This window comes from Trachurus japonicus, chromosome 19, assembly GCF_045865225.1.
Source record: "Trachurus japonicus isolate A0001 chromosome 19, Traja_1.0".
In the NCBI taxonomy this organism is placed as follows: domain Eukaryota; kingdom Metazoa; phylum Chordata; class Actinopteri; order Carangiformes; family Carangidae; genus Trachurus; species Trachurus japonicus.
The window spans coordinates 3,695,049-3,722,447 of NC_140925.1; the positions used below are offsets into that span (position 1 = coordinate 3,695,049).

Consider the following 27,399-nt stretch of genomic DNA (forward strand, 5'->3'; position numbering starts at 1 on the left):
TGAAGTTGTAAATGTTTAATGTCCATCAGAGATCAACATGACGTCGGTGGATGTTTGGATTATATGAGACATAGAGGTGAGAAAACAATGTTGATCATAATAATAATATATATTATTATATATATAAAATAAAAACACACAGAGACTCGTCTGTGTCCTGGTGACGTGGACGAGGACACACAAACAAAAATCATCATTAAAGTCCAGGAGAACTGGAGCCTGTCTAACTGAGCAAGTTCAGTTACCACAGCAACAGACGAAGAGCAGGGATGTGGCATCATGGGAAAATAGACGTCAATAACTGTTTAATGTCTGAATATTATTTATCTATTCATGATTTTTATTTTTTTCATTTTAACTTTGACAAATGAGACTTTTTTAAATGTTCAGTCGTTTTGTTTCTTTTTTATTTTCCTGTTGCTGCTCTTCATCTGCTGTCGTCGTTGTGCTTAGTGTTACCTGATCTAATAATTTACATTTCTTTAGTCGCTCTCTGCAGCTCACACTGCAAAAACTAAAAATCTTTCCAAGAATATTTGTCTTATTTCTTGTCAAAATGTCTCAATTTTAGTCAAAACTAATCTCTTTCCACTTAAAATAAGACTCATCACCTAAAAATTAACTCGTTTTTAGATCATTTTCACTTGTTTCAAACTAATTTTCAATTGAAATAAGTAGAAAAATCTGCCAGTGAAAGCAAGTTTTTTTGTGCTTGTAATAAGAAAGAAAAACTTGCTCCTCTGTCAGATTTTTCTACTTATTTCAAGTGGAAAATCTGCTTGAAAAAAGTAAAAAGTGTCTAAACAAGCTGCTTTTTAATGTGATGAGTCTTATTTTAAGTATAATTAGATTTATTTTGACTAGAAATGACATTTTGACTAGAAATAAGACAAATATTCTTGGTAAGATTTTGAATTTTTGCAGTGAGTGAACTCTTCACACTCTTCACATGTGATCGTCTGAGTGAAGAGGACAGAGCTGAGACAGTGAGACAGACCCCAGGTCAGTTTAACTAACTAACTAACTAACTAACTAATTAAATCTAATCAAGTGTTTTGATTGATTGACTTTGTCTTTGTGCTGCTTGTTCAGTTAATACAATCATTGTTTTCATTTCGTCCTGGTTAGTAGAACTTTAATCTTCAAAGTGTGGTGTCCGTTGGTCAAACCTGCAGGTCGACGCTCGGCGCCAGAAAACGCAGCTGACGCACCGACGTTTGTGCTTTTAGAGTCACTAGAGTCTGAAGAGTCGGTGTTTGTGGTCACTGCACCCCCACCAGCTCTGTGATGGGCGGAGCAAACACCATCAGCTCCTGGTACTTGTGGAAGAAGAGGCTGAGGCGGGACAGGTAACTGTCCTCCTGGTACGGAAGCTGCTTCTCCGTCAGATACCTGGACACCACCGGCTTCACCTGCACACAGTAAAAAACAATCATTGTGTTAATTATTGTGGTTTATAAAACATCAGAAAACACTGAGAACGATCTAAAACCTCAAAGTTTTTTCATTAAACTGAATGTTTCAATAAGTAAAAGCAGAAAATGTACAGAGAGAATTTTTAAGATTTGACTTTCATATCATTGATCAATGCTTTTGTTTTTATCCTGCCTTCTTAAATGTTATTGTTCAAGTTCAATTTCAAGTTCACTTTTATTTATATAGCACGTTTAAGAGACCTGTCACGGTAAGCCAAAGTGCTTTACAGCGCAGAAGTAAAAAAAGAAAAATTACATAACAATACACACTCGCATATCAATACACATACAGAAATATACTCATGCTATGTACACGCATATATGTACACATAGCTATACATAACCGTGGCGAAAACACATCAGTTCAAGATTATTTAAACACAGCTAAGCTAAAGGTTCGATCATGATCGGAAGGCCAGGGAAAAAAGATAAGTCTTTAAGGCAGACTTGAACCTCTCCACTATATGACTGTGAAAAGTTTAGTTCAGATTATTTATAAATCATTCCTACAATTCCCATAATGCACTTTAAAACATCTGCACCATCTGTTTCTGTCATAAATGTGTGTTTCCAAACCTCAGAACAGTTTCCTCTCAGTGGAAAAAAAAACGTGCAGAGGAACTGAAGTTAATCATTGAACAGAAACAGAGCGACTGGATGTTTCTCCAGCTCACGGAGGTTTTGTTGTAACTCATTAACATAAAACACATGAACTTCCTTATTTCGTTGTCTCTACTTCTGCAGGATGAACTGATCTGCACAGGGAGACATTTCTCTCAGGCTGCCAGAAGAGGGCGTGATTTCAATAGAAATAGTTACAGAACCAGTTTAGACTTAAAGTGTTGTCATCACAAAAACACTGTAAAAACAAACTCGTTAGATACAGATACATCAATGAGTACAACATTTTTACTCAGAATAACCAAGAAAAAACAGATTATTACTGTTTCTAAGTGACTTATTATATCATCTTAATGGGATAGTTCAACATTTTGGCAAATTGGCCCATTCCCATAATCGCTATAGTCATAGCAGTAGGTTCGATACCTTTAATTGTCGGTGCAAGCTATTTTTAGAGCGGTGGAGCAGAGCGGCGAGCTGCTCAGAGCTACGCTACGGAGGCTCATGGGATTTCTTGGTTTCCCTCATTACACATCGAATACACAATCCAACAACTCCACAACGCTCTGGTGGACAAGTTGTGACCTGCACATTCACCACGCTATGAGATAATAACACAACGTTACCAGACAGAGTTGTTGTAGAGCGAAATTCATGCAAAACTGCTGATGCGAGTTGCGTTCAGGGACAGTTTTTCATCAAGCAGTATCTGCATTTCCCTCTAAAACAACTCTGTCTGGTAACGTTGTGTTATTATCTCATAGCGTGGTGAATGTGCAGGTGTGTATTTGATGAGTTTGATGAGGGAAACCAAGAAATTCCTTTAACCTCCATAGCGTAGCTCTGAGCAGCTCGCGGCTCTGCTCTGCCGTTCTAAAAACAGCTTGCACCGACAATTAAAGGTAACGAACCTACTGCTATGACTATTATGGCAATGGGCCAATTTGCCAAAATGTTGAACTATCCCTTTAAGGGAATTTTATCTATATTAAATCAATAATTAATCAATTTTAGCAACGTTTGCAACATGTGAGGTTCTCTCGTAACGTCTCAATTCAAGAATCCGTGTGTCATAAAACGAGCTGGAAGCTGATAACACACATCCTGTTTGTTTGTTTGTCCTACCTTCAGACACATGTTATCAGACAGGAAGGGGAAGAGGTGATGCTCCACGTGGCAGTTGATAAGCGAGTGTCCAAAGATCCAGTCCAGCACCGGGTTACGGGGCAGGTTCAGGACCCCGTGGGTCATCTGGTAGATCCTCTTGGGCCGGCCGGTCGGGGAGAACATGGGCAGGCCGATGTGCTGCAGAGGACACGGAAAAAGGCACGGAAAAAGGGTTAAATAAATTAGACAGTGGACTTCTATGAAAAGACGTGTTAAATCTCTATTTCAGCCTTTAAAAATCAGATTAAAATCAAAGGTTAGTCACTCATAAGACTCTTATTATCAAGGACCACACACCCTGCACACGACCTGTTGACCTTCTGCCGTCAGGTCCGTAAGAGCACAAACCTCCAGACTCATTAACAGCTTCTTTCCCACAGCCATTTAGACTCTCAATGCACTAAATAATCATTTTATATTTCTTTTCTTAAAGCAGAAGTAAGCGATCCGGTCGTTTTGGCTAACTTCTTGTCAGCCGATGGAGTTAGCAGTCCCCGCCCTCGTCTTGGATCTATTGGTCCTCGTCCCTACGTCACCACATTCACGCGCATCCCTTGGCTGCACACACAGAGAGGACCGCCCCTTCATGCCGTTCTCTCTCCTCATTGGATAAAGCTTGTAGGATACAAGGAAAGTTTTCTCCTCAGCTCAGAGCAGAGCAGAGTGACTGACAGACCCGTGTTTCGGACCAAACACTCTATATAAGTGATTGCCGTCGGAAGATATAACTATTTAAGACTTATATTAACACAAAAATTCAGCTTACTTCTGCTTTAAAGGTACATTGTGTAACTTCTCCTGTTATCTATTCACGAAAATCGATTATTTCGTTCAAAAGTCTGTTTGTCATTACTCAGTAATCCCCCCCCATCAACAAACTGCAGTGTTCCTTTCAGCTCTGAATGAGCCGTTCATATCATTCATATCTCCATGGAGCGGGTAAGCTCGGTGCTGCTGCCATGTGGTGTCTCCATGTTTTTACGTTCAGTGGCAGCGTGACGGTAGGAAACCACGGAAACTCAGCGGAGACACCGGAGCTGTCGGCTCAGGTGGAGGTGGCGTCTGTGAAAAGTCACCGCGGTAACGCAGTGAGGAGGGTATGGAGCGTTACACCGATGCTGCATTCACCTGCAGTCGGGCAGACGGCCGTCGCTAACAAACCAGATGTCATTTTAGTCACAGAAGTCCAGAGAAAGACGGTAAAACGTGGGCCAGGTAAACAATACGACATCGCCATGACAACATATTGTCACGTGTATTGTTTTGCCTCGTGCTGATGGGCCACTTGTTTGCATAAAGGCTTGTTTAAGTCGTTACGTGCAGCGGCTGTTGTCCGTCTGCCGTCTAACCGATTTCACGTGAATGCAGCATGAAAAGTTGCTTGCGATCTACAACCGCACCACTAGATGGGAGTAATTCTTACACAATATACCTTTAATGAAATACCTACTTGCACATTTTTTATTCAGTGTTTTTAAAGCCCCAGTATGTTATTTGGCTTTTTATTAGCAAAAATCAAATATTGCTTTACTTCACTGAAGTCGAATCATACCCGCATATAAATGAAAGCTTTCTCGTACCTTAGAATGAGTTGTTACAAGTCGTTACAAATACATAAGTGGGCGACGTCTGTTGTCTGTCTGACGTCTGCCCGATTTCACGTGAATGCAACATCAAGAATACGTTCAGATATGCAACCGCACCGCTAGATGGGGGGAATTCCTACATATATACCTTTAAAGGGATAGTAGCATTTTTTTTTAAAGTGCGGTTGTATGATCTACAAACTGTGTTTTTCCTGCACTTTGAGGGGCTGGAAAAAATTATATTACAGCGAACAATGGAACTGTGTATTTTTTTCAGGTAAAACCTCTTTTAGGCCGCGAAAATAGGCCGTTTCTTTGGGTCCATTCACAACACTGTATGTTGTCAATCTCTGGGCAGGGCTATGGGCTGGTGTTGCTAACGGGAGGAGTGCAGAGAGTCTTCTACTGCAATTAAAGTACTTAGGGGCTATTTGTAGATCATACAACCCCACTTTAAAAAAATGCTACTATCCCTTTAACCTTGCATAATTTATTTTGTATTATTTATACACTTTTTTCTTGCATTTGTATGTGTATGTGCGTGTTCTTTTTATGTTTGAGGAACCTGTTTGGAGACCACCTACACAATGACAATGAAGAGTCTATCCGGTCTATATGACTGAAGTGACCTGTGTTTACTTTTCCACACCAGGATCATGGGTTGTTTTTATTTCCCCAGGTGCAGTAAATCAAGAAGCAGGTCAAATCAAACAGGATTTCACTTCACTGAACTTCAATTTCACTGTTTGTTTGTTTGGCCTGGTTCATAAACGAGCTCAGCTCAGCAAACACTGTTTCCTAACAAGACACTGAAGCAAAGGTTAGAAAGCAGAGGATCATTAAGTTCAGGAGGAACAGAGATAGGACGACGGCCAACAACAGCAGAGCGGAGAGGACAGGACAGGTTCTCAGTTTCACCCTTTCACCTCCTCCTCCTCCTCCTCCTCCTCCTCCTCCTCCACTTCACATCAAGAACCTGTGATTCCTAATCCAGCTCCGCACACTTTGATCAGAACAATGCACAATGAGCTGCCTGCAGGACTCAGGCTCCATGTGGGAAAATCATGCATGAATTGTTCCTTTTTATCCCTTTAGCGCAGCGGCCGGTCCGATCCATGAGAAACACAATGATGCATTCAAGTCCAAGTTTCTCTATGGGTCGTTTTCTAACTGGGGCAGGGGACACAGTGAATCTCTGAGAGGTGAACACACTTCTATCTTTGAATATTTCTCTACAACCTCCCTGAAAGTAATGAAATATGGTTAAGCATTAAAATCAGAACAAATATGTCAATATTCCAGTTTATCTATGTTGTGTTTGCTCATGTGCTCATAGAAACACACAAGCTGCAACACATACAAACAAAATGAGTCACTATAGCAAAAATGTAAACTATATTTTCACTTAATTCTTGGTTATTGCTGCTGTTCGATTGTTTGTTCTCTTCTTCTCTCTTTGTTTTCAGTTGTGCACTGACAATTGTGTAGCTACTGATTGTTTTTTGTCTTTTCATGTAGTTATTGCAAAAGCAAAACAGTAAATAAATGAATACATATGGAAGTAAATGAAAATAACATTATACCTAATGATGCATGTTGAGATTATTAGAATTTTGCTAAATTTTTAGTGAAATTTCAAAGAACTGCTAACGTGACATGTTCAAGCGGCCTGATAACAAACACAGTCATTGTTAAATGTGGTTAAATAAGACCTGTTGATGCTTACGTTAGCTCATACGCGATAGAGAAACTAATAATCATGCAACATTACCAGACAGAGTTGTTTCAGAGGCAAATGCAGCCGGAACTACATTCTAGACACGGCTGCTGGGTGGAGGGATTTCACAACTCAAGTAGTTCTGAGTATTTGCTTCATGTGTTGTAATGTTACATAATTATACATGATTATCTCATAGCGTGGTGAATGTGCAGGTCACAACTTGTCCACCAGAGCGTTGTAGAGTTGTTGGATTGTGTATTTGATGAGTTTGATGAGAGACAGGGGACCTGTACCGTTCACCTCCGTTGTGTTCACTGAGCAGCTCACGTCTCTGCCCCGCTGATCTCAAAATAACATGCACCGATAATTAAAGGTGATGAACCTACTGCTATGACTATAGGGATTATGGTGAGAGGAGGATCTGACTAAATGTTGAACTGTCCCTTTAAGATTCATGCCAGTCACTGCTAGTTTGGGGTGAAATGCTTTCTGGGACACTGGTGTACACTGCAAAAACTCAAAATCTTTCCAAGAATATTTGTTATTATTATTTCTTGTCAAAATGTCTCAATTTTAGTCAAAACTAATCTCTTTCCACTTAAAATAAGACTCATCATCTAAAAATGTACTTGTTTTTAGATCATTTTCACTTGTTTCAAACTAATTTTCAATTGAAATAAGTAGAAAAATCTGCCAGTGAAAGCAAGTTTTTTGTGCTTGTAATAAGAAAGAAAAACTTGCTCCACTGTCAGATTTTTCTACTTATTTAAAGTGGAAGATTTGCTTGAAAAAAGTAAAAACGTGTCTAAAAACAAGCTACTTTTTAATGTGATGAGTCTTATTTTAAGTATAATTAGATTTATTTTGACTAGAAATGACATTTTGACTAGAAATAAGACAAATATTCTTGGTAGGATTTTGAATTTTTGCAGTGTATAAGTCAGTGTAGGTGGTTCAATCTGAACTTGTTTTAAGGACCATGTGCCGAGTGCAGCAACACCTGCAGCAGGGTTTTCCTCACCTGGAATATGTTGACGTGGATGTACGGCACGGAGAACATGGCTCTGCAGACCAGCATGCAGAGCAGCGCGCCGAGGGGCGACGTGAAGCCCGACACGTGGATCAGCAGCCAGTACTGAGAGTACAGACCCAGAGCCACCATCAGGACGGTCCGGGCCACCAGGGCCAGAGAGTGTCCTTGGAGGTGAGCTGTGAAAACATGAGAGGCAAAGAAACCGAACCATCACACCGGGCCGCGAGGACGAAGTGACACCTGAGTGACGGAGACGAGGTAACGCAGCAGGAAGAAGAGTCACATGAGCTGGAGGAACATGACACTGCAAAAATTCAAAATCTTACCAAGAATATTTGTCTTATTTCCAGTCAAAATGTCATTTCTAGTCAAAATAAATCTAATTATACTTAAAATAAGACTCATCACATTAAAAAGTAGCTTGTTTTTAGCATAGACTGTAAAAAGAATGGACGTAGCATCCGTGACGTCACCCATTGGTTTTGGAGAGTCAAATATGGCGGCCTGAACAGCGCCATGTTGGATTTACCGGCCGAGAACCCGCCCACTGGCCTCGAACGGCCTCGAAGCAGCGGTCTCTGGACCTGTCACTCAACGTTTCAGCGCCCTAATTGGCCAGAGTTTTAGGTAGAGTTAAAAAAAATTCACCCCCCTCCGAGTGTGTGCGGGGGTAGAAACTATCGATTGAGACCAAAAAACGTTTTGACACCAGGCTTTGATCATGTTTATTGAGGATGTAAAGTCGGCGATTTTAACATGGGGGTCTATGGAGACATGCTGCTTTCTGGCACCAGCCCCCAGTTGAGATTGGGATTGCAGTTTTTTGAACACGGAAGTGAGCTTCACTTCTCAGACCGACAACTGCCCCCTTGGTTTTTAGACACTTATTGCTTTTTTCAAGCAAATTTTCCACTTTAAATAAATAGAAAAATCTAACAGTGGAGTATGGAGCTATTATTGTTGCAATATTATTTGCAAATGCGTATCTCAATCTGTGTGTGCGTATTCAGATCTGTGTGTGTGTATTCAGATCTGTGTGTGTGTAATATGATCTGTGTGTGTGTATTCAGATCTGTGTGTGCGTATTCAGATCTGTGTGTGTGTATTCAGACCTGTGTGTGTGTAAAAAAAATCTGTGTCCGTATTCAGATTTGCAAGTGAAGACAAATCTGCAAGTGCATGCAAAGATCTGTGAATGTGAACACAGATCTGTAAGTGTACATAGATCTGTAAATGTGTAAACCGATCTGTAAATGCGTAAATAGATCTGTAAATGTCTGTCATCACTTACAACTCAGGCAGGAGCTCTCCATTGGCTGTGTTTTTACACGTGAATTTTGCAACACTTCTGCCGCGGCAGATCTGTGATCTGCAAATGTGTAGAAATGAGATTTGTCTGTGACCTCGGTGTTCCTTTGCCCTGAGCTCAGGCTCACAGGCTCACGCTGCCTGGCTGCAGTAGCAGTACCGACCCGGTCCGTGTACGAAGTATAATTCAATTACGTCGTTCACTTTGTACCATGAGAAATGTCGTTTTTACTGGGGTAAATGGTAATCGTTTAGGAGGCGATTTGTTGTGAATTAAAGGTTGAATATGTAGAATATTTATTAAAAGCTATATTTTTTCAAAAATAATACATCCATGGGGCCTTTAGAGGGGTACAGAATGAAAGTATTGCTTTTCCATAAAAAAATTTTTTTTAGTCTGAATTATTATTTTTAATATTTTTGACGGGCTCGACAATGACTTTCTGTCAACGTTCTGTTTACATTCGTACCTGCCTGTAGCCGACACGTGGCTCAGATATCCGCTGTTTTCCTGCCTCCTCCCGGTCATATGTGTCTGTTTTCAACAAAGCCTTTTTAATAATCAATCGGTGGATCAATGGATTATCATATACTTGTTAGGATGGGTGTATTTGTGTAGTCTTATCTGTCATAAACACGTTTATCTCCGCGGACTTTCGGTGCCACGGAGCTCCTTTTTTTTTTTTTTTCCCCCAACTTGACGAGAGCAGTGACAGCGGAGGCTCTGAGGCTCTGAGCAGCAGCGGTGTGGAAGGCAGAGAGCCTCCACTCTCCCTGTAACAAGCTACAAGTCATTTATTATGCTGTTAATGACGGTAAAAATGAAACATAAGGTAAATATCCTGCTTAGTTCTCCTCCTGTCTGTCCTCTGATCAGAGCGGAGTCCCTAGCAACGGCCCGTTTTACCTAGCAACGGTCTGGCAATCGACTGCTGGAATTCTTTTTCTGTTGTTTTTCTTGTAATTCTACATAGTCAACCTTTAAGTATTTAATTCGTTTCGGAGTTTTTCTTCTTCTTTCTTTTAAATTGTCCGTTGCTGTAGCCATCAAAACGCGGAGCTTTTACTTTGAAGGCTGGTTCCGGCTCTCGACTTCCTTTTTCAATTTTCATTGTACAAGTTGGAGAAAGGAACAAGCGGGCACTTCGGTGCGCTGAATTGCGTTGTACGTCTCACGTCAATCAAACAGGAAATACCGGTAAAAACGGCATTTCTCATGGTACAAAGTGAACAACGTAATTGAATTATACTTCGTACACGGACCGGGTCGGTACTGCTACTGCAGCCAGGCAGCGTGAGCCTGTGAGCCTGAGCTCAGGGCAAAGGAACACCGAGGTCACAGACAAATCTCATTTCTACACATTTGCAGATCACAGATCTGCCGCGGCAGAAGTGTTGCAAAATTCACGTGTAAAAACACAGCCAATGGAGAGCTCCTGCCTGAGTTGTAAGTGATGACAGACATTTACAGATCTATTTACGCATTTACAGATCGGTTTACACATTTACAGATCTATGTACACTTACAGATCTGTGTTCACATTCACAGATCTTTGCATGCACTTGCAGATTTGTCTTCACTTGCAAATCTGAATACGGACACAGATTTTTTTTACACACACACAGGTCTGAATACACACACACAGATCTGAATACGCACACACAGATCTGAATACACACACACAGATCATATTACACACACACAGATCTGAATACACACACACAGATCTGAATACGCACACACAGATTGAGATACGCATTTGCAAATAATATTGCAACAATAATAGCTCCATAGTGGAGCAAGTTTTTCTTTCTTATTACAAGCACAAAAAACTTGCTTTGACTGGCAGATTTTTCTACTTATTTCAATTGAAAATTAGTTTGAAACAAGTGAAAATTATCTAAAAACAAGTAAATTTTTAGGTGATGAGTGGAAAGAGAATAGTTTAGACTAAAATTGAGACATTTTGACAAGAAATAAGACAAATATTCTTGGAAAGATGTTGAGTTTTTGCAGTGTATTTGTCTTATTTCTAGTCAAAAGGTCATTTCTAGTCAAAATAAATCTAATTATACTTAAAATAAGACTCATCACATTAAAAAGTAGCTTGTTTTTAGACACTTTTTACTTTTTTCAAGCAAATTTTTTCTTTGTTATTACAAGCACAAAAAAAATTCTACTTATTTCAATTGAAAATTAGTTTGAAACAAGTGAAAATGATTTTAAAACAAGTTAATTTTTAGGTGATGAGTCTTATTTTAAGTGGAAAGAGGTTAGTTTTGACTAAAATTGAGACATTTTGACAAGAAACAAGACAAATATTCTTGGAAAGATTTTGAGTTTTTGCAGTGTAGGGCCTACGAGAGTAAACACCTCTGAACCGTCTGAGTGTGGATCTCTTACCCAGCGCCACCAGAGGAGTGATGACGGGGACGGAGAGAGGAGCCAGGAACAGGTAGACGGAGCGCGGCAGGAACGGCGCCTTCCACACGCTGGAGTCTCCCAGTCCGATGACGTTGGTGTGAGCGTGATGCATCTTGATGTGGCCCTGCACGCCGGCCCTCGCCGAGAACGAGCCGCAGATCTGAGAGCGATGGACATGCAGAGAGAGAGATGAAACCATCAGTGATGCATAAAAGAAAAAAATCAATGGGGGAAAAAAAAATGCAAACGCAAGAAACTCAATACTGGTATCGACCCACTTCATCCCAGTTTGATGGTTTTGTTCCATTTGCTTTGAAAGCAGCTCATAACAGGCTGAAGGCAAAGAGCAGTGAAGGTCATGGCAGCTTCTTTTTTCCAGTAAATATCCACATCCCAACTCACAGGTTAATAAGTTCACTGAACTGATTGAACAGTTATTACACACACATGTAATATCCTGATCTGCAGGATGAGCCTTCACTCCTGCAAATATTGTTTTTTCCGACGTCTTTATCAGTGTGTGTGTGTGTGTGTGTGTGTGTGTGTATGAAAATACTTTAATAAGTTATAGTAAGCTATTCCTCATTTCTCATAAATTGTGAGGTATAAATGATGTATGAATTCTGCAAGAGCATCCCATTTTCACCGTCTGATTTGCTTACTTAATCATGTTTGCTTACTTAAAGCAGTACTAAAGCACTTTCAGTTTTGGTTGAGTTTGGCGGCGCCAGTGGCCCAAAGCGGTAGTGTTTTGCCTGAAGGAAGACTCCATTTCCCATGAGCACCAGCGTGTAGCGCCGTAAACATCCTGATCTCCCGGTGCATGGAAATAAACAGAAGACGTCCAAACTAAGTTTCTGTTACCAGTGGATCATTTCACAGTAAACACACATACACAATCCGACGGAAAGGTGCCGCATTGCTGCTCCCTCCTCGTCGTGACTCGCAAAAGTGAAAGTGAAACTTAAGTGAGAGCCGGGTTCCTACCATGCTCCTCAAAGTTGCTTAGTGCCAGTGAAGGAGATACAGACCATAATGATACAGACCCCCTCAGGCCAAGACAGAGGTGTCATTCAACCTGTTGTAAGTCGATGTATCATCACAAAAGTTATGGAAATATTATATGAAGGTTGAAAAGTTCCTTAGTGTTGGTTTAAAGCAGAAGTAAGCGATCCGGTGGTTTTGCCTAACTTCCTGTCAGCCGATGGAGTTAGCAGTCCCCGCCCTCGTCCCTTCGCACCACATTCACGTGCATCCCTTGGCTGCACACACAGAGAGGACCGCCCCTTTATGCCGTTCTCTCTCCTCATTGGATAAAGGTTGTAGGACACAAGGAAAGTTTTCTCCTCGGCTTACAGCAGAGCAGAGTGACTGACAGACCCGTGTTTCGGACCAAACACTCTATAGAAGTGATTGCTGTCGGAAGATATAACTATTTAAGACTTATATTAACATAAATATTCCGCTTACTTCTGCTTTAATCGTGTTTCAAATTTGTCTCTGTATTATATGCAAGTAGCTTAGTGATATAATGTCTCTACACCATGATTGATTGTAAATGTAACAGTTGCAAGGGGGCAGTAGGTTCCTCATAAGCCTTAGTTGGCTTCTTACCTATCCTTTTCGTATGTATGTATTTCTGTCATTCATACGAAATAAAAACAATCAATCAATCAATCAATCAATCAATGCCCTCTGTTTTATTTCTGAACGTCTCACCTCGATGAAGAACACGGCCCAGACCTTGGCCCAGGCCTGGGACTCGCTCAGCGTCCCGTGGCTGGCCAGATGTGTCCCTTTGATGGTGATGACGCCGTGAGCGACGCCCATCAGCAGCACGCCGGCCGAGAACCACAGGAGCTGAGAGGAGGACAGCAGCAGGAAGGCTGCGACACACGGAGACAGTGACCATCGGTTACTGATGACTCGACCTTAGGACAATATCACCAAAGTTAGTTCTGAACAGGACTTTTCATACTTCACGAGACCCTCAAGTGCAGAATTTCACACAATAGTTGTCGAACACCATGCAAGAAAAAAAGTTCAGCCCAGTTTATGTGTCAAGAACAAGATGCAAGAAAAGAAGACATCATTCTTTTCTTCATGTAGGCTATTCGTACATATTTGTCTTCTGTTCCTCTTTTAAATGTCTAATACATTTCTGAATGTGAGTTGACGTGTAAATAACTTCTCTTCTCTGTCTTACGGTTTAAGATTTAATGGAATAGTTCATCAAAAAAAAGAAAAGAAATTCAGTCATTAGTGACTCACCCTCGGTAGTTTTTTATTCCTCGAAGTGCATCTGGAGAGCCGGGAGGCCGGTTCGTAGTCCAACCAAAACTTTATGAGAGTCAATAGGGCCCGACATAAACAGGTCCATAAAACTACACAAAAACCATTTAATATTCCTCCACACTGCTCGTCCGCTGCAATCCAAGTGTCCTGAAGGGAGATAGTCCAGAGTTTACTGGCAACTAAGTCATTTAAGACATTTTTACAGCCTAAACAGTCCTGGATTGCGCTCTGACGTTCATGCAGCCCCAGGCAAATTCAATACAGGATTGTTTAGGCTGTAAAATGTCCTAAATGACGTCGTTTGGAGTAAACTCTGGACTATATCCCTTCAGGACACTTGGATTGCAGTGGACGAGCAGTGTGGAGGAATATTACAAGTAAAGGTTTTTGTGTAGTTTTATAGACGTTTTTGTGTCGGATGCTATTGACTCTCATATAAAGTTTTCGTTGGACTACGAACCGGCCTCCCGGGTCTCCAGATGCACTTTGAGGAATAAAAGTATTCATCAGCATGTGGGTGAGTCAATAATGACTGAATCTCATTTTTTGGTGAACTATTCCTTTAATGTACATGAGGCTACAGCAAAATTGCATTGAGGACACATGGAAACAACTAAACTGTTCTCAGAACAAATAAAATAAAATAAAGGTTTGGCCTGAAGACTTGACTGCAGCGTAACATGAAAAGTGGAACCAAAAGTAATCATCAGTTGTACATTTAAGTTATTGTCAATATGCAAATGTCTGTGTTTACATGCAAACAATGTATAGCTGAGTTTCTACACATTAAATGCTGTCATGGTGATAGTGTCAACATATACTTGTGGTAAAGACAGGTAATTTTGTGCCTGTTTGGTCGTTTTTCTCTCTTTTCTCTGTAGTTTATTTTTGATGGTTTTGTGTGTTTCTGTTTTATCTTGTGTGAATTTGTTTTGCGGTACATTGTGGTCAGTTTTTGTCCCTTTGCTGTTCATAATTGGCTATAGTTGTTGTGGTTTTTTTTAATCCCTTTGTGTATTTTTGCAGTGTTTCATGTCTCCTCTTGGTTGTTTTGTGTGTGTATTTGTGTTTTGTAACTGCTGCCCTTTGACTTTTAACAACAAACACAGTCACAGTCTTTTCCTCCAGAGGCTCTGGTCCACACGACCTTTGACCTCTCCAGCCCTTTGGCCCTTGGCCCCGTGCCCGGTCGGCCGGTTCACGTCTTCTTCATCCATGAGAAACATGACCAAATGTGGAGCAAAGTGTTTAACCAACAGACCGAGCGACTGTGTGACTAAGAGCAAACAGAGCTGAGTCTCTTATCTGTGAGCAGCAGGTGGAGGACAGAAACTTTATCCGTCGCCGTCCGTGGATGTGGGGGGTGTTCCTGCATGATGACATCACTGCGGACCGTTTTTATTTACATGTGTTTGTTGTTTTCCAGAGGATCAAACTGAATTCTTTGGATTTTCTTTATCACTTTATCCTGCAATGAACTTTTACCATCTGATCGTTCAGGCAAATATTTATACAAGCAGCTTGGCGATAAAATGACCTCAGAGAGCGATCGCATTAAATAATTCATGATGTGCAGCATCTCTGAGGCTTTATTTAACTCGAATAACCCAGTGAAGCTTCTCTGGCCTCCACAGCAGGTTTTAGGTGACATGTTTCTCCTCCTAACGCAATAAAACTCTGCTCCACCACCTCCCGACTCCTGTTTCTATAAGCAGCCTATTTGAAGGCGTTAAGTCCAGAAGCTCAGTGATAAACAATGACAGACACACGCCACCACCACCACGACCTCGGTGTCTCTCTGCAAATAAATTCAACCGCAGGAGTCGGCGTTTCTGCACCAGGAGTAAAAAGAAAGAATTTGCGGAGCCAATTAAAAAGCTGCAGCTGCTACATCAACACACATCAACAAGTCTGAGTGAGGAATCAAGCTGCAGGCAGGCGTCCATGCTGCTGCTGCTGCTGCTGCTGAAGTTGTCGCTCCCGGTGATCGGGTGACACGAGGCACAATGGACACCGGCCGGGGCCTAATTGAGGTCAGCGGTTGACCGCCACCACCAGTGACCCAGATACCCCGGGAATCATGGGATACATCAGTGGTGTGGTCTTATTAGTTGCAGTGGTGTACTGCTTTTTAGTTAGTTTAGCTTTTGGTTCTCAAGCCCCTGGAGGGTTTTTTTTTTGGCATTTCCCCTTCACATTGTCTTGGACTTTATATGTTATACTACTTTTTGATATGTGAAAATAAACAAACAAACAAACAAGCTGGGGTCCTTGAGAGGGTTCAAGGGGGTCCACAACTTTTTCTGGAATCTTTTTGTTTTTTGTTTTTTTGAGAAAATATACAAAATTTATCACCATTTCTGGAATTTTTTAAAAACTTTTTTTTTTGGGGGAAATTTTACCATTTTTTTCTAGAAAATATTTTTAACTTTTTATTTTTTATCCTTTTTTTTTTTTTTTTTTTTTTTCGAAATTTTACAAGTTTTTTTCTAGAACATTTTTTAACTTTCTATTTTTTTTTTTTTTTTTAGATCTTATCAGTTTTTTCAAGAATTTTCTTAAAAACTTTTTTTCCCTTGAAAATTGTTTACCACTATTTTCTAGAAATGTTTTAACATTTTAGGAGAAATTGTACAACTTTTTTTTCCAGAAATTTCTCTACAATATTTCCAAAAATGTGCGCCATTGCCCCCAAAATGAACGTACATTGACTAAAGAAAGTAATGTTCTTCAATCTCAGAACAAATATTCGTGTATTTCTGGTATTTGCTTCAAAATTTTGTCCAACGGGGCTCCGTGGTCTAATTTGTTGATGTAAAAAAAGTTTAAGAAAAACTGACATAGACTATAGTTAGATAGCTTTGTTGTAGTGGGTATAGCCTACTGAAATATTAATGCATTTTCAGTGGGTAGCTATACTGAGTATGCATGAGTATCACACAGACTACACCACTGGGATACATACAACGAGATGAGGGTGAGAACGAGCTGCAGAGAAGTTGTTAAGATTCAGATGAGGTGATCAGAAGCTGTAATTTACAGATTCTTTTTATTATTATTATTCCAAACATAGATTACTGGACAGTTAACTGCACCAACTCAAGATTTTAAAATGTAACATTTTACATATTTCATTGTCTGTTCTTCTTTTTATCATTTAATAACCTGATAATTCAATAATGCAAACAATCATTAACGGATGAGTAACGATGTCACCTTGAGCTGCTTCCTGACAGTTCATAGACTTGACGAATCAATAGTTGTGTGTGTAGCCTATGTGTGTGTTGTGTATATTCAGATAAAACTTGTGTGTTTATGGGTAATAATAACAACGCTGCAGCAGGACAGAGGACACCTTCTCCCCGGTCCCATGCAGCAGCTGCATGTGTGAAGTTTTTCCGGGACTCTTACCTGGAGGCAGACAGAGGAACGCCGCTGCCAGGATGCTGCAGTCGATCCCCCTCCTCTCCCACCAGCTGCTCTCCTTCACCATCTTCTGCACCATCCTCGTCAGCTCCATCATCAGCGTCTCTCTCTCCACCTCTTCCCCACCTGCTTCTTCTTCCTTCTTCTTCTTCCTCTTCATGTCCTGCTCTTCTCCTCCTCCTCCTGCTGCTGCTCTCCTCTTCACCGACGTCTCCTCCTCACCCCCGGCTCCTTCCCTCCACTCCTCCGGTACGTCCTGCATGTCGGCTGCACTACTCAGAGGAGAGTAAAAGTCACCATGCGTTATATGCACGTGAGTGTGTGTGTGTGTGTGTGTGTGTGAGTGTGTGTGTGTGTGTGTGTGTGTGAGTGTGTGTGTGTGTGTGTGTCGTCCGTCCTGCAGGCTGCCGGCTGCTGAGCGCTGCACAGTCCACAGGTCAAAGTTAGCATTGCGAAAGTCCTTATTGGCTTGAAGCATTGTCAGAGAAGCCCAGCCCCCTTCCTGCTATAGAGGCTACTTCAAGAGCCTGGTGGAACCTCCTCCTCCTCCTCCTCCTCCTCTTCCTCATCTCTCTTCCTCTTCCTCTCTTCTTTCCCCCCCTCCGTCAGCTGACTCCTGACCGATGCAGCAGAGGAATTCAGTTCTCTGTCCCGTGTGGCACCGACATGTAAAGCTGCTGCCATGTCATGTTATGGATCCAAACAAACGTGCAGCTGCTCAGCTCGGACTCGCCTTCCTTCCTTCCCTCTCTCTCTCTCTCTCTCTCTCTCTCTCTTTCTGTCTCCTCTCTGGTGTCTCATACATTGTGCATGTCGTTCACCCCCCCTCCCTCCCTCCCTCTCTTGTGCTTCTTTGTGTCAGCTCCTCTCCCCCACTCCCTCCCATCTCTGTAACCTTGGCAAACGTCCTGGGAAAGGAGAGGGAGAGGGAGAAAGAGAGTGGGGTTGGGGTTGAGGGGCCTGAGAGAAGTGGATTAACAGCGACTGTTCAGTTGTTTCTTCACTGGGGGAAGGTTCACACTGCAAAAACTCCAAATATTTGCAAGAATATTTGTCGTATTTCTTGTCGAAATGTCTAATTTCTAGTCAAAACGAATCTCTTTCCGCTTAAAATAAGATTCATCACCTAAAAAGGAACTCGTTTTTAGATCATTTTCACTTGTTTCAAACTAATTTTCAATTGAAATAAGTAGAAAAATCTGCCAGCAAGCAGGTTTTTTGTGCTTGTAATAAGAAAGAAAAACTTGCTCCACTATCAGATTTCTCTACTTATTTAAAGTGGAAAATTTGCTTGAAAAAAATATAAAGTGTCTAAAAACAAGCTACTTTTTAAATGTGATGAGTCTTTAAGTATAATTACATTTATTTTGACTAGAAATTACATTTTGACTAGAAATAAGACAAATATTCTTGGTAAGATTTAGAATTTTTGTGGAGGAGGAGATGCTGGAGAAGCAGGAATGTGCTCTGATATACACAGAGTGTGTGTGGTGTGTTCATGTGTCAGTGCAGGTGAGAGGAAATGTGAGTTGTGCGTATATATCTGGTGTCAGTGCAGCTCCCCCCCCCTCTCTGGACAGAGGCCAGTGTCTCTGGGCTGGAGGCCACGCCGACTGCAGAGTGCTCTTTAAAAGATACACTCCCGCTGCGGCTGCTGCTGCTGCTGCTAATGTGTGTGTATTTATTTTTTCCTCCAAACGAGAGGGGGAACATACGAACAGCAGGCGGTCTGACAGCTCGGCTTACATCCTCCCACACACACGCTTAATCGTCCGTCAGCACCCTTTTTGTCCAGAGGAGGACGCACATTAAAGGCATAAAAGAGCAGCAGCAACTCTCATAATTCAATTTATTCTGTTGTAAAATAACCAAAAAAGTGTTATCAGCTTCTTAAATAAACCAGATTTGATACTTTTCTTTGTTTTATTTTATAATAACATTAATATTTTTGTACTTTTCGATTCAAAGTTGGACAGAGGAGGAAGAAGATGACGTTTTATTTTAGTAAAAGCTCAAAAGAAAAAAGAACATAATTATCAGCAAGGCACATTTTATAATAATAGATATTGTATTTCTAGATAATAATTAGTGATTCAGTCATGTGTGAAGCTGGAGCAGATTGTAATGACTTGCATCAATGCAAATGTCCTCTGAGATCAATAAAGTTTTAAATAATACATACAATTATTAGTTAGTTACTCATCTGAATCTGCAAAATAGATAAAATTATCAAATAAAAAGAGCAATCTGAAGTGGAGGAAGTAGAAGCAGCCGAAAATAGAAATAACCAAATTCACATAAGTGCAAGTACATCAAAAATGTACTTTAAGTACTCATGAGAAGGTATTTAGTTACTTTCACCCAATTCTCTTTATCACTGATAATTTAAACTTCATAATTTATAATAAAAAAATAGCAGCAGCCTCACTAGTAGATTGGTTGTGTCACAATGAAGTCACACAAAACAACATTAATTTTCACTTTATTTTAATAAAAGATAATTACGACTGTGGGGATGATTATTACAAAAACAGAACATAAAAATGTACATTCATGCACAGCCATACGCTCCAGAGACTTTCAGTGACATAACAGTGTTACTTAACACACAGTAACACTCCCATTGTTTCTACTATTGCAACAGAGTTTGCACAGAAGGGCGAGTTTCATCCATCATAAATGAACAGTCACCACAGGGTATGTGCCATGGAGTAAAATAACATGTTTAAAGTAAGAAAACTGTACAACAGAGACACAATTATCATCATTCATTAATATGTTAATTCATTTAGTATGCAAACAGTAACAGTGTGTCTCCATGTGTCTGTTAATGTGGCAAGTTTAGTTTACCTATAAAATGTTTATTTCCTTATTCCAGGGAGTAATAACATCACATTAAATATGTATAAACACCTTCACTGTGACTTCATCCTGTGAATAAGGAGTCTAACTAACATTATGTGTGACTATGCTGCCATAAAAATGTGTCATGAAATATTAAGGCAGGTGTCATGCTACTAAAATGACGTTGAGGCTTCTGGCTCTGAAACTTCAGCTCGTTGTAGCAGAAAACGGCCAGTAGATGGCGCCGTTCAGCCAGTGAACAGGTGACTGGTTCTGCACAAGAAACACTTCTGTTGCTCCCACACACAGGTGTTTTCAGGTGTTGTGGTTGATTAGCTCTCGGCTCAGGTTGGAGCTGAGTGGAGCAACTTTTGAAGGGTTTGATCCAAATGTCTTGAATTCAAAAGTAGGCGTTACCAATCCAATCCGTGTACCCTTCGTTCTTTTGTTTTTCTGTTTCAAAACAAAATCAGAAAAACGGAAAAATGGGTCTGTTTTTCTGATTATTTGTTTTGAAACAAAAACGGAAAAACGAAAAAAAACAAAAAAAACAACAACACAAAAACAGACGTTTTTCGGTTTAGGAATTAAAAATGGGAAAATGAAAAATCTTGAAAAATTTGGTTTCTGCAAATTACTTTTTTACATAGAACCGATCGGTTTCATTTAATTTAATAATTAAAGAATACAACGGGGATATTCAGTGTGACATGCTTGGTTTTTTGGGCACGTCCACGTCGCAAAGCTCCATGCTTCTCTCAGGTGTTGAGTCAGACGCGGTTTTATAGCCCTGTTACCCCCCCCCTCCCCAAATCTGCAGTCAGTTTATCCAAACAGGGGTCGTTTTGGATAAACTGACCACAGACCCGGTCCACTAGCAGACCAGAGTCTGGTTGAGACTCAGCTTTTATTTGAGAACGGTAGCCTATGACGGTCCACCACTTTTCAAAGTAAACTGACGCCCTTGATCCAGTCTGTCTGCCAAACAAAAAAGGAATTTGCAGAAACCAAATTTTAAATATTCTAATTTTTAATTTTCCTAGTTTTAATTCCTAAACCGAAAAACGTCTGTTTTTTTTGGTTTGTTTTTTCGGTTTTTCGGTTTTTGTTTCAAAACAAATTAACAGAAAAACAGACCAATTTTTCTGTTTTTCTGAGTTTTTTTTTAAACAGAAAAACGAAAGAATGAAGGGTACACGGATTCCAATCCAATAACAGGGAATATGATTCCTATACGCTCATGATACCAACTGATACTGATACAGCTTATTAAATGTGTCAGAAAAAATTCTAATACTTTAATGACTCCATCACTAGAAGGTCAACCACTGTAGATTCAGGTTGAACATTAACAACAGTCCAGTTCGTTTCCTCTGATAAAATGTCCTGATACATGCAGATGCAGTAGCTTACCTCATGTCTTGGGTTTATCTGCTGTGAGTGGAGCTTCTTTTTAAAAAAATAAAACGTGATTTCTCCACACCGACCTTCACAGCTCAGTGTCTTCAATGGCCTCTGGTTCGTCCAACGTGTCCAGACGTCTCTTGCAGGCGTCCAGCAGCTTCTTCCTGGGGCCCAGAGGGATGTGGATGCTGGTGAGGTCCTGGTCCGAACAGAGCAGCAGAGCGGCCAGGTCGATCTTCTCCCTCCTGAAGATGGACATGAACTCGCCGAGGCTCTGCGCGGCCAGGAAGGTCTCCAGAGGACTCGACTCCGGCTCCATCATGTCCTCGTCCAGCTCGACGTCGGCCTCCTCCCACGGTAACTCCTGCAGGTTTCTCTCCTGCAGGCTCAAGGCGCTACCGATGCTGTCCTCGTCGAAACTGGGCGAGCGGCGCGGCAGACGTCCTCGTAGGCGAACGTTAGGCGCCCGACCCACCGGTTCGCTCCCGGCGACGCTCCCCTCGTCCCGTGCCCCGATCCCAAACAAGCCCCCGGTCATGTAGTTCCTCCTGAACACCATGGTGCCGAGTCCCGGGCGGGTGAACAGGGAATCCCGGCCGGAGTCGGCGCTGATCTCCGAGTACGCGGCTTCGTGGAGGCCCGGGTCGCTCATGGCACGGGAGATGGTGTCGGCGTCGTCGTCGTTGTCGTGGGGGAACATGTCGCGTATGTTGAGGCGCGACCTCTCCTTGGGGTTGGCGTAGGTGCCCTGTTTGAGGAACATGACGTCGCTGCCGAGCTGCAGGCCGGACAGCGAGCGCACGCTCTTCCTCCCGTCCTCGTAGATCTTGAACGTACCGTCGACCTGCTTCTTCTTCTCCAGCTTCTTCTGGATCTTGGCCTTGCCCTTGGCTGTGGAGTGCAGAGTGGCCTGAGAGGAAAGTAAGTTTAAAAATCAATCAAACATCAACTACAAATCATATAGAGCCAAAGTCCTAATGCTCCTCTGTTCCAATAGACTCAACCAGAGAGTATGTGTGTGAGGATTTCCTTCATAAACACTTCAACAGGTGGCCTACCTGCCTAAACTAAACTAAACCAAACTTAATCTTATAGTGGCAGGTTGGATCCCATCAACCACCACCAGTGAACATGACCACCAACTTAGTAGCTCTAATTCTAGCCATACCTACTATGGTTGTACCCCGAACAAGAAATTCATTTTATGAACACAATCTTTCCAAACATAAGTAGTTTTGACTTTCCAAACTTTACTAGAGCTTGGCTCAGTTGGCATCATTCTCTGTACACTACTGTGTATAATTGAATGACAATAAAGGTTGATCTAATCCAGGACTTTCTATCTAATTGGGAGAGATGCTAGTGGAGTCAAATGGGGAAACTCTGTTCCTTCTATAACAAAGGCTTACAATGGTCCCCCCCCAAAAAAGGCTTAAATAAGCACCCGATCTAGTCATTGAGGTCCTAGGACTGAAAGTGAGTGGAGCAGAAGCTAATCTTATCTTGGTTCTTTATGGTCGTCAACATTAAGACAAAGACATTAAGTGGTAAAATCAAAGTCAACCAGACTTGTTGCCTTCGATTTGAGCACTAACGACCACTACGGCCTGGATGAAGCCTTCAGAGACATTTACACAGTATGTAGGGTGGGTGAGCAGTGTGCTGTGCTTTGTGTCTCTGTGTGTTTTGTATCATTGTAATAGTATGTCTTGTTTGTGTATTGTTTGCATTGTTTCTGTATAGGGACCCCCTCGAAAACGAGATGCTGCATCTCAAGGGGCTATCCTAAATAAACTTAAGACAAAGCACCTGCGAGTATGGCATGTTGGAGGTGACGGTGTTGAACTTGCGGCTCAGCGTGCTGCCGCTGGTGTAGCTAGAAAAGCTAATAGCATCCAGGTTGTCCAAAGCCGCCGACTCCTTCATGAACTTCCTCTCCATTCGTTCCCGGTGCTTCTTCTGGAGCTTTGCGCAGTCTTTGATGCGGCGCTCCGCGGCACGGAAAGCCCGGTCTTTCAGTTTGCTGACCAGCTTTGGGTTGAGGGTGATCTGCTTGGCAGCGATGGAGTCCAAGTAGCGAACGCAGTCCATGTGGCTCTTGGTGGCGGCCATGTCCAGCGGGGTGTGGTAGTCGTTGTCCAAACACCACACGTTGGCACCGAAAGCCACCAGGAAGGACAGGCAGTTGTGGTGGCCGTTGGCAGCTGCCAGGTGAAGCGGCGTGTTCCCCCAGATGTCACATTTGTCCGGATCACCTCTGGAACAAGAGAGGACAAGAAGCCAGGTTGGATCTCCAGGTTACAGTATATTTTACTTGTCTTTCAGTCTGTTGGCCTAAAAAAATACGATCCTGATCAATTACTTCATTGAGAAAACAATGAGTAACTTTACAGCCCTTTCCCACCATTGACAAGCCAAGTCATCTTTATTTATATAGCACCTTAAACACAACACAAATTGCTCCAAAGTGCTTCACAAAAAACAAAATTATGATGGAGAAAACAGTAAAGCACTACCCACAATGCTTTGTAAACAACAACACATGAACTTAAGCTTCTGCTTATGAACTAATTGTGGATCAGTGACACATGTTTATATTTCCACCGAACAGCACAGACTCTGATAAGTAAATAAATAAGTAATTAGTGGTTCTATTATTGGTTAATGGATTGTGTATTAATTCTTCATATATAGGTCAGTTAGGTGGTGAGACTTCTCAATTTATTAGGCTACTGGTGTGTTTTATAACATTTATGAATTTAAAGAGAGGACTCAGTTTGAATATGTGTGTCCTGTTTAAACCTAAATGATCATGCGCAGTCATAATGCAGTTAGCTCCTAGATCAAGAGGTTTGCAGTTATAGATGGTAAATGTTAAAAAAAAAGAAGTATTCAATAAAGGGGTAAATAAATCAAGTCAGCAGTTATACTTATGTAAATAATCAGTTTATAGATTCATTTTTAAGTTAAGTTAAGCTTATAGTTGTCATTGCATAAAACATATACAACAAAATTTTGTTCGGCAGTCTCCTATAGCAGCAAAGAACTTTTTTAAGAAGTATAAGGAATAGAAATAAAAGAAACAACATGATGCAAAGTGTAAAAAATTAGTATTTGCACATGTATAAGTGCAAAGTGCCAGTGTCAAATAAATAATTATGCATCAACATGTTAAAAACAATTCATCATCAGTTCCAGATGTTGTTATGTTTGGACAGAGCCAGACCAATGGGATGAACTCCTCGCGCCTCTAAGCCCCTCCCCTTCCTGTGGTTCCCCTGCCCCCCCCCTCGCCGCTGAGCCCTGATCAATAATTGAAGCGCTGCAGGTTAAACATGACAGAGGTGACTCTGCATTATTTATCCGCCACACCAGCTCCTTTTTTACTCAGACACCCAGAGACAAACCACAGAGCGGCATCGCCACCGCCTTCATCAGCACAGAGTGACCCTGATTTCTGCTCCTGCCTGCAGCGCCACACGCTGGTGGAGTCTGAACATGCAACACCACAGAGTAGAGCACAGAGCAAACTCAGCTTTATATATTTATTTTAGGGTCAGAGCGGGTCGTAGTAAACAGATCATATTCCAGATGAGGAATGTGTCACGGTGGTAACATGGAGGAGGAGGAGGAGGAGGAGGAGGAGGAGGAGGAGGAGGAATCACACCTCAGTGTCTCTGTTAGTAACTCGACCATGTGCGGCTCTGCCAGGAGCTGAGTCAGAGCGACACAGCAGCCGCTCGCCACCCTGCAGCTACACAACAACAACAACAACGACACACTGTTCACAGCAGAGTGTCGAGCTGCAGAACATCCACACTGGGTTTTACACCGACATGTTAACACCAACGTCGGCCTGCAGACTTTGTTTCAGTGCCAGGTCAAGAGAAATACCACCAACAACACCTGATGGACGCTGTGGCGGCCTGCTGCGACTATAATTAGTTTCATTATTGATGAATCTGCTGATTATTTTTCTAAATTAAATGATCAATTGTTCAGTCTGTGACAGGTGTTGTCTTCACTCTGACGAATTCGTGCATTTCTCTATTTTATATCTGTATGTTTTCTTATTTTTTCTTATTCAGATGTTGTGCACTGTCTGCATCATACAGTAAATGTTATGTTGCTACGGAGATGCAGCGCATGGCAACAAATCATATTATTAAGACATAAAGAAACATGTTTGTTTTGTTTGGTAACAGACCCAACAAACATCACAACATTACATACTTTGCAGCACCTTTTTACTTCTTTTATCCAGATTAACTTTCTACTTTTAAGACTTCTTTTGTTAAATTGAAAAAAAAAAGTTTAGCATGAAAACTCGGAAACTGGTGATTTTAAACTCATCTCCTGTCAAATTCGCTAATAAATGAAAATAAATTAGTTATTTAAGAATAAGAAAAGCTACCCAGAGTCTCTAAAGGTGAATCCAGAGCAGGGAACCAGCTCCTCCTCCCTCATTTACCTCCGTCTGTGACCGGTGACCTGCAGCTGGGCTCTAATCCTGCTCCTCTGCCCGTTCCCCTCCGTCCTCCTGGATGAGGACGCTCCATCCATCACTGTGACCTTTTTCCTGTGTCTGCAGCCTCCGACTCCACTGACCCAACGACAGCTCGTTACTGCTGCCTTATAAAGCTGCCTCCAGCCTCCACACAGAGCAGTAAATATCACACGGCTTTGTCTGCGTCTTAAACCCGGGACAAAAGACGTCTCTGATACATTACCTACAACTTATCTCGCCGGAATATAGACTTACCCCTGAACTTACTCGCTTTTCTTACAAACAACCCAGCCGCCCTGCTCTGATAAGACCACATGAGGCTTTCAGACTATTGGTCATATCATTTATTGTTCCTGTAAAGACGTGGAGACCCTTCAGTAATCGATCGGTATAAAAACGGCCTCTGTATTGTAGCTGAATCAGATTTAAAGCTTCAGCTGCTATGTAACGGATCGGGCTGAGCCACAGGGAGAAGATTGCATATTAAGTTATCATGCTGCACATGAATACAGAAGCTGTTGATATGTGTGTGTTCGAGTGTGTATATCACACATGCTCCAGTATTGAGTGGAGATTTCCTGCTGGATGCATGTGACCTTTGTCTTGTAATTAGGCCGTCCATCTCCAGCAGCTCTGATGAGATCAGAGAGGGGGTGGAAATATTTTTTTGTAATTTAATTTTAATCCTCTGTTGCTACGAGCAGGGAGAGATCAATGAGGAAAAGTTGTAATGTGCAATGAACAAAATATTCAACATTTAGGATTCTTAACAATAACACAGGCTATTTATTATTATCATCAATTATTCTAAGACTCTAAAACTTTGATAAGACTAAAGATATCAGAAAATAGATCTGAACCCGAGAATTTGGGCATTTAAAAAAAAAAATTCTGTTGATTGTCTGATCACTTAGTTGTTGCTGCTGTAGTGATAATCAATATTTTGTCTCTGTGATGAAACACTAGGCTATAACTCACCTCTCTGTTAAATTGCAATGGCAACTTTGACAACAATCAGTGAACAGACAGTTATGACGTTGACGTGTTGTTTGTAAAAATCTGATGATTAAAAAAGGAAAAAGAAAAAAGAAAAGAAAAGTGGGTTTATTTTTCCTGCAGTGTTGGATTTAATCAGCCTACTATCTAACGCCAAAACCCTCTGGTGTGGTGCCTCTCTGGGGGACATTATAACCTAACTCCCGGCAGAAAGGCGCTGATGCTCGGCTGCAGCGGCCAGACTCACCCTCTGCCCACGATGAGCCGCAGCGCCTCCAGGTTTCCGTGGTACGCGGCCCATAAGGTCGGTGTCATCCCGTCCTCATCCGGGGCGTTCAGCTCCTTCCGTGTGGCCTCCCGCAGCACGTCCAGGTAGCCGTCACTGGCCGCCCGGTGGTACCTGTCGTTCATGGCGGCGGCGGCAGCGGCAGCGGCCTGGCTCACTCCGAGTTCGGCTCCATGGGGTTATTATCCTGGAGCTCTGCCCCGGTGTTTAGGCAACTGTTCAGTCCGGGACTCGGCGGTGGGAGGTCGGTGTGGTGGACAGGACGGAGCGGGCTGACAGACAGGCTGGTTGCTAAGAGGCGAGAGA

At 41.8% G+C, this 27,399-nt stretch overlaps 2 protein-coding genes across 3 annotated transcripts; both read right to left on the reverse strand.

Moving 5' to 3' along the window:
- Window positions 1-17,318, reverse strand: fads6 (fatty acid desaturase 6). Its single transcript, XM_085760887.1, has 6 exons — window positions 17,042-17,318; window positions 13,055-13,221; window positions 11,315-11,495; window positions 7,591-7,778; window positions 3,222-3,401; window positions 1-1,412 (listed from the first exon to the last, which is right to left on the reverse strand). Exons 1-6 carry the CDS (start codon window positions 17,316-17,318, stop codon window positions 1,263-1,265), a joined length of 1,143 nt encoding a protein of 380 aa, XP_085617013.1. The 3' UTR covers window positions 1-1,262.
- ush1gb (Usher syndrome 1Gb (autosomal recessive)) lies at window positions 17,199-27,399 on the reverse strand. 2 transcript variants are annotated; one of them, XM_085760885.1, is made up of 4 exons: window positions 27,055-27,399; window positions 23,114-23,561; window positions 21,388-22,214; window positions 17,199-17,323 (listed from the first exon to the last, which is right to left on the reverse strand). In XM_085760885.1, exons 1-3 carry the CDS (start codon window positions 27,216-27,218, stop codon window positions 21,390-21,392), a joined length of 1,437 nt encoding a protein of 478 aa, XP_085617011.1. In that variant the 5' UTR covers window positions 27,219-27,399; the 3' UTR covers window positions 17,199-17,323; window positions 21,388-21,389. The 2 variants fall into 2 exon arrangements, with proteins under 2 accessions (XP_085617011.1, XP_085617012.1); XM_085760886.1 differs by lacking the exon at window positions 17,199-17,323 and adding an exon at window positions 20,503-21,334 and having other exon boundaries at window positions 21,384-22,214.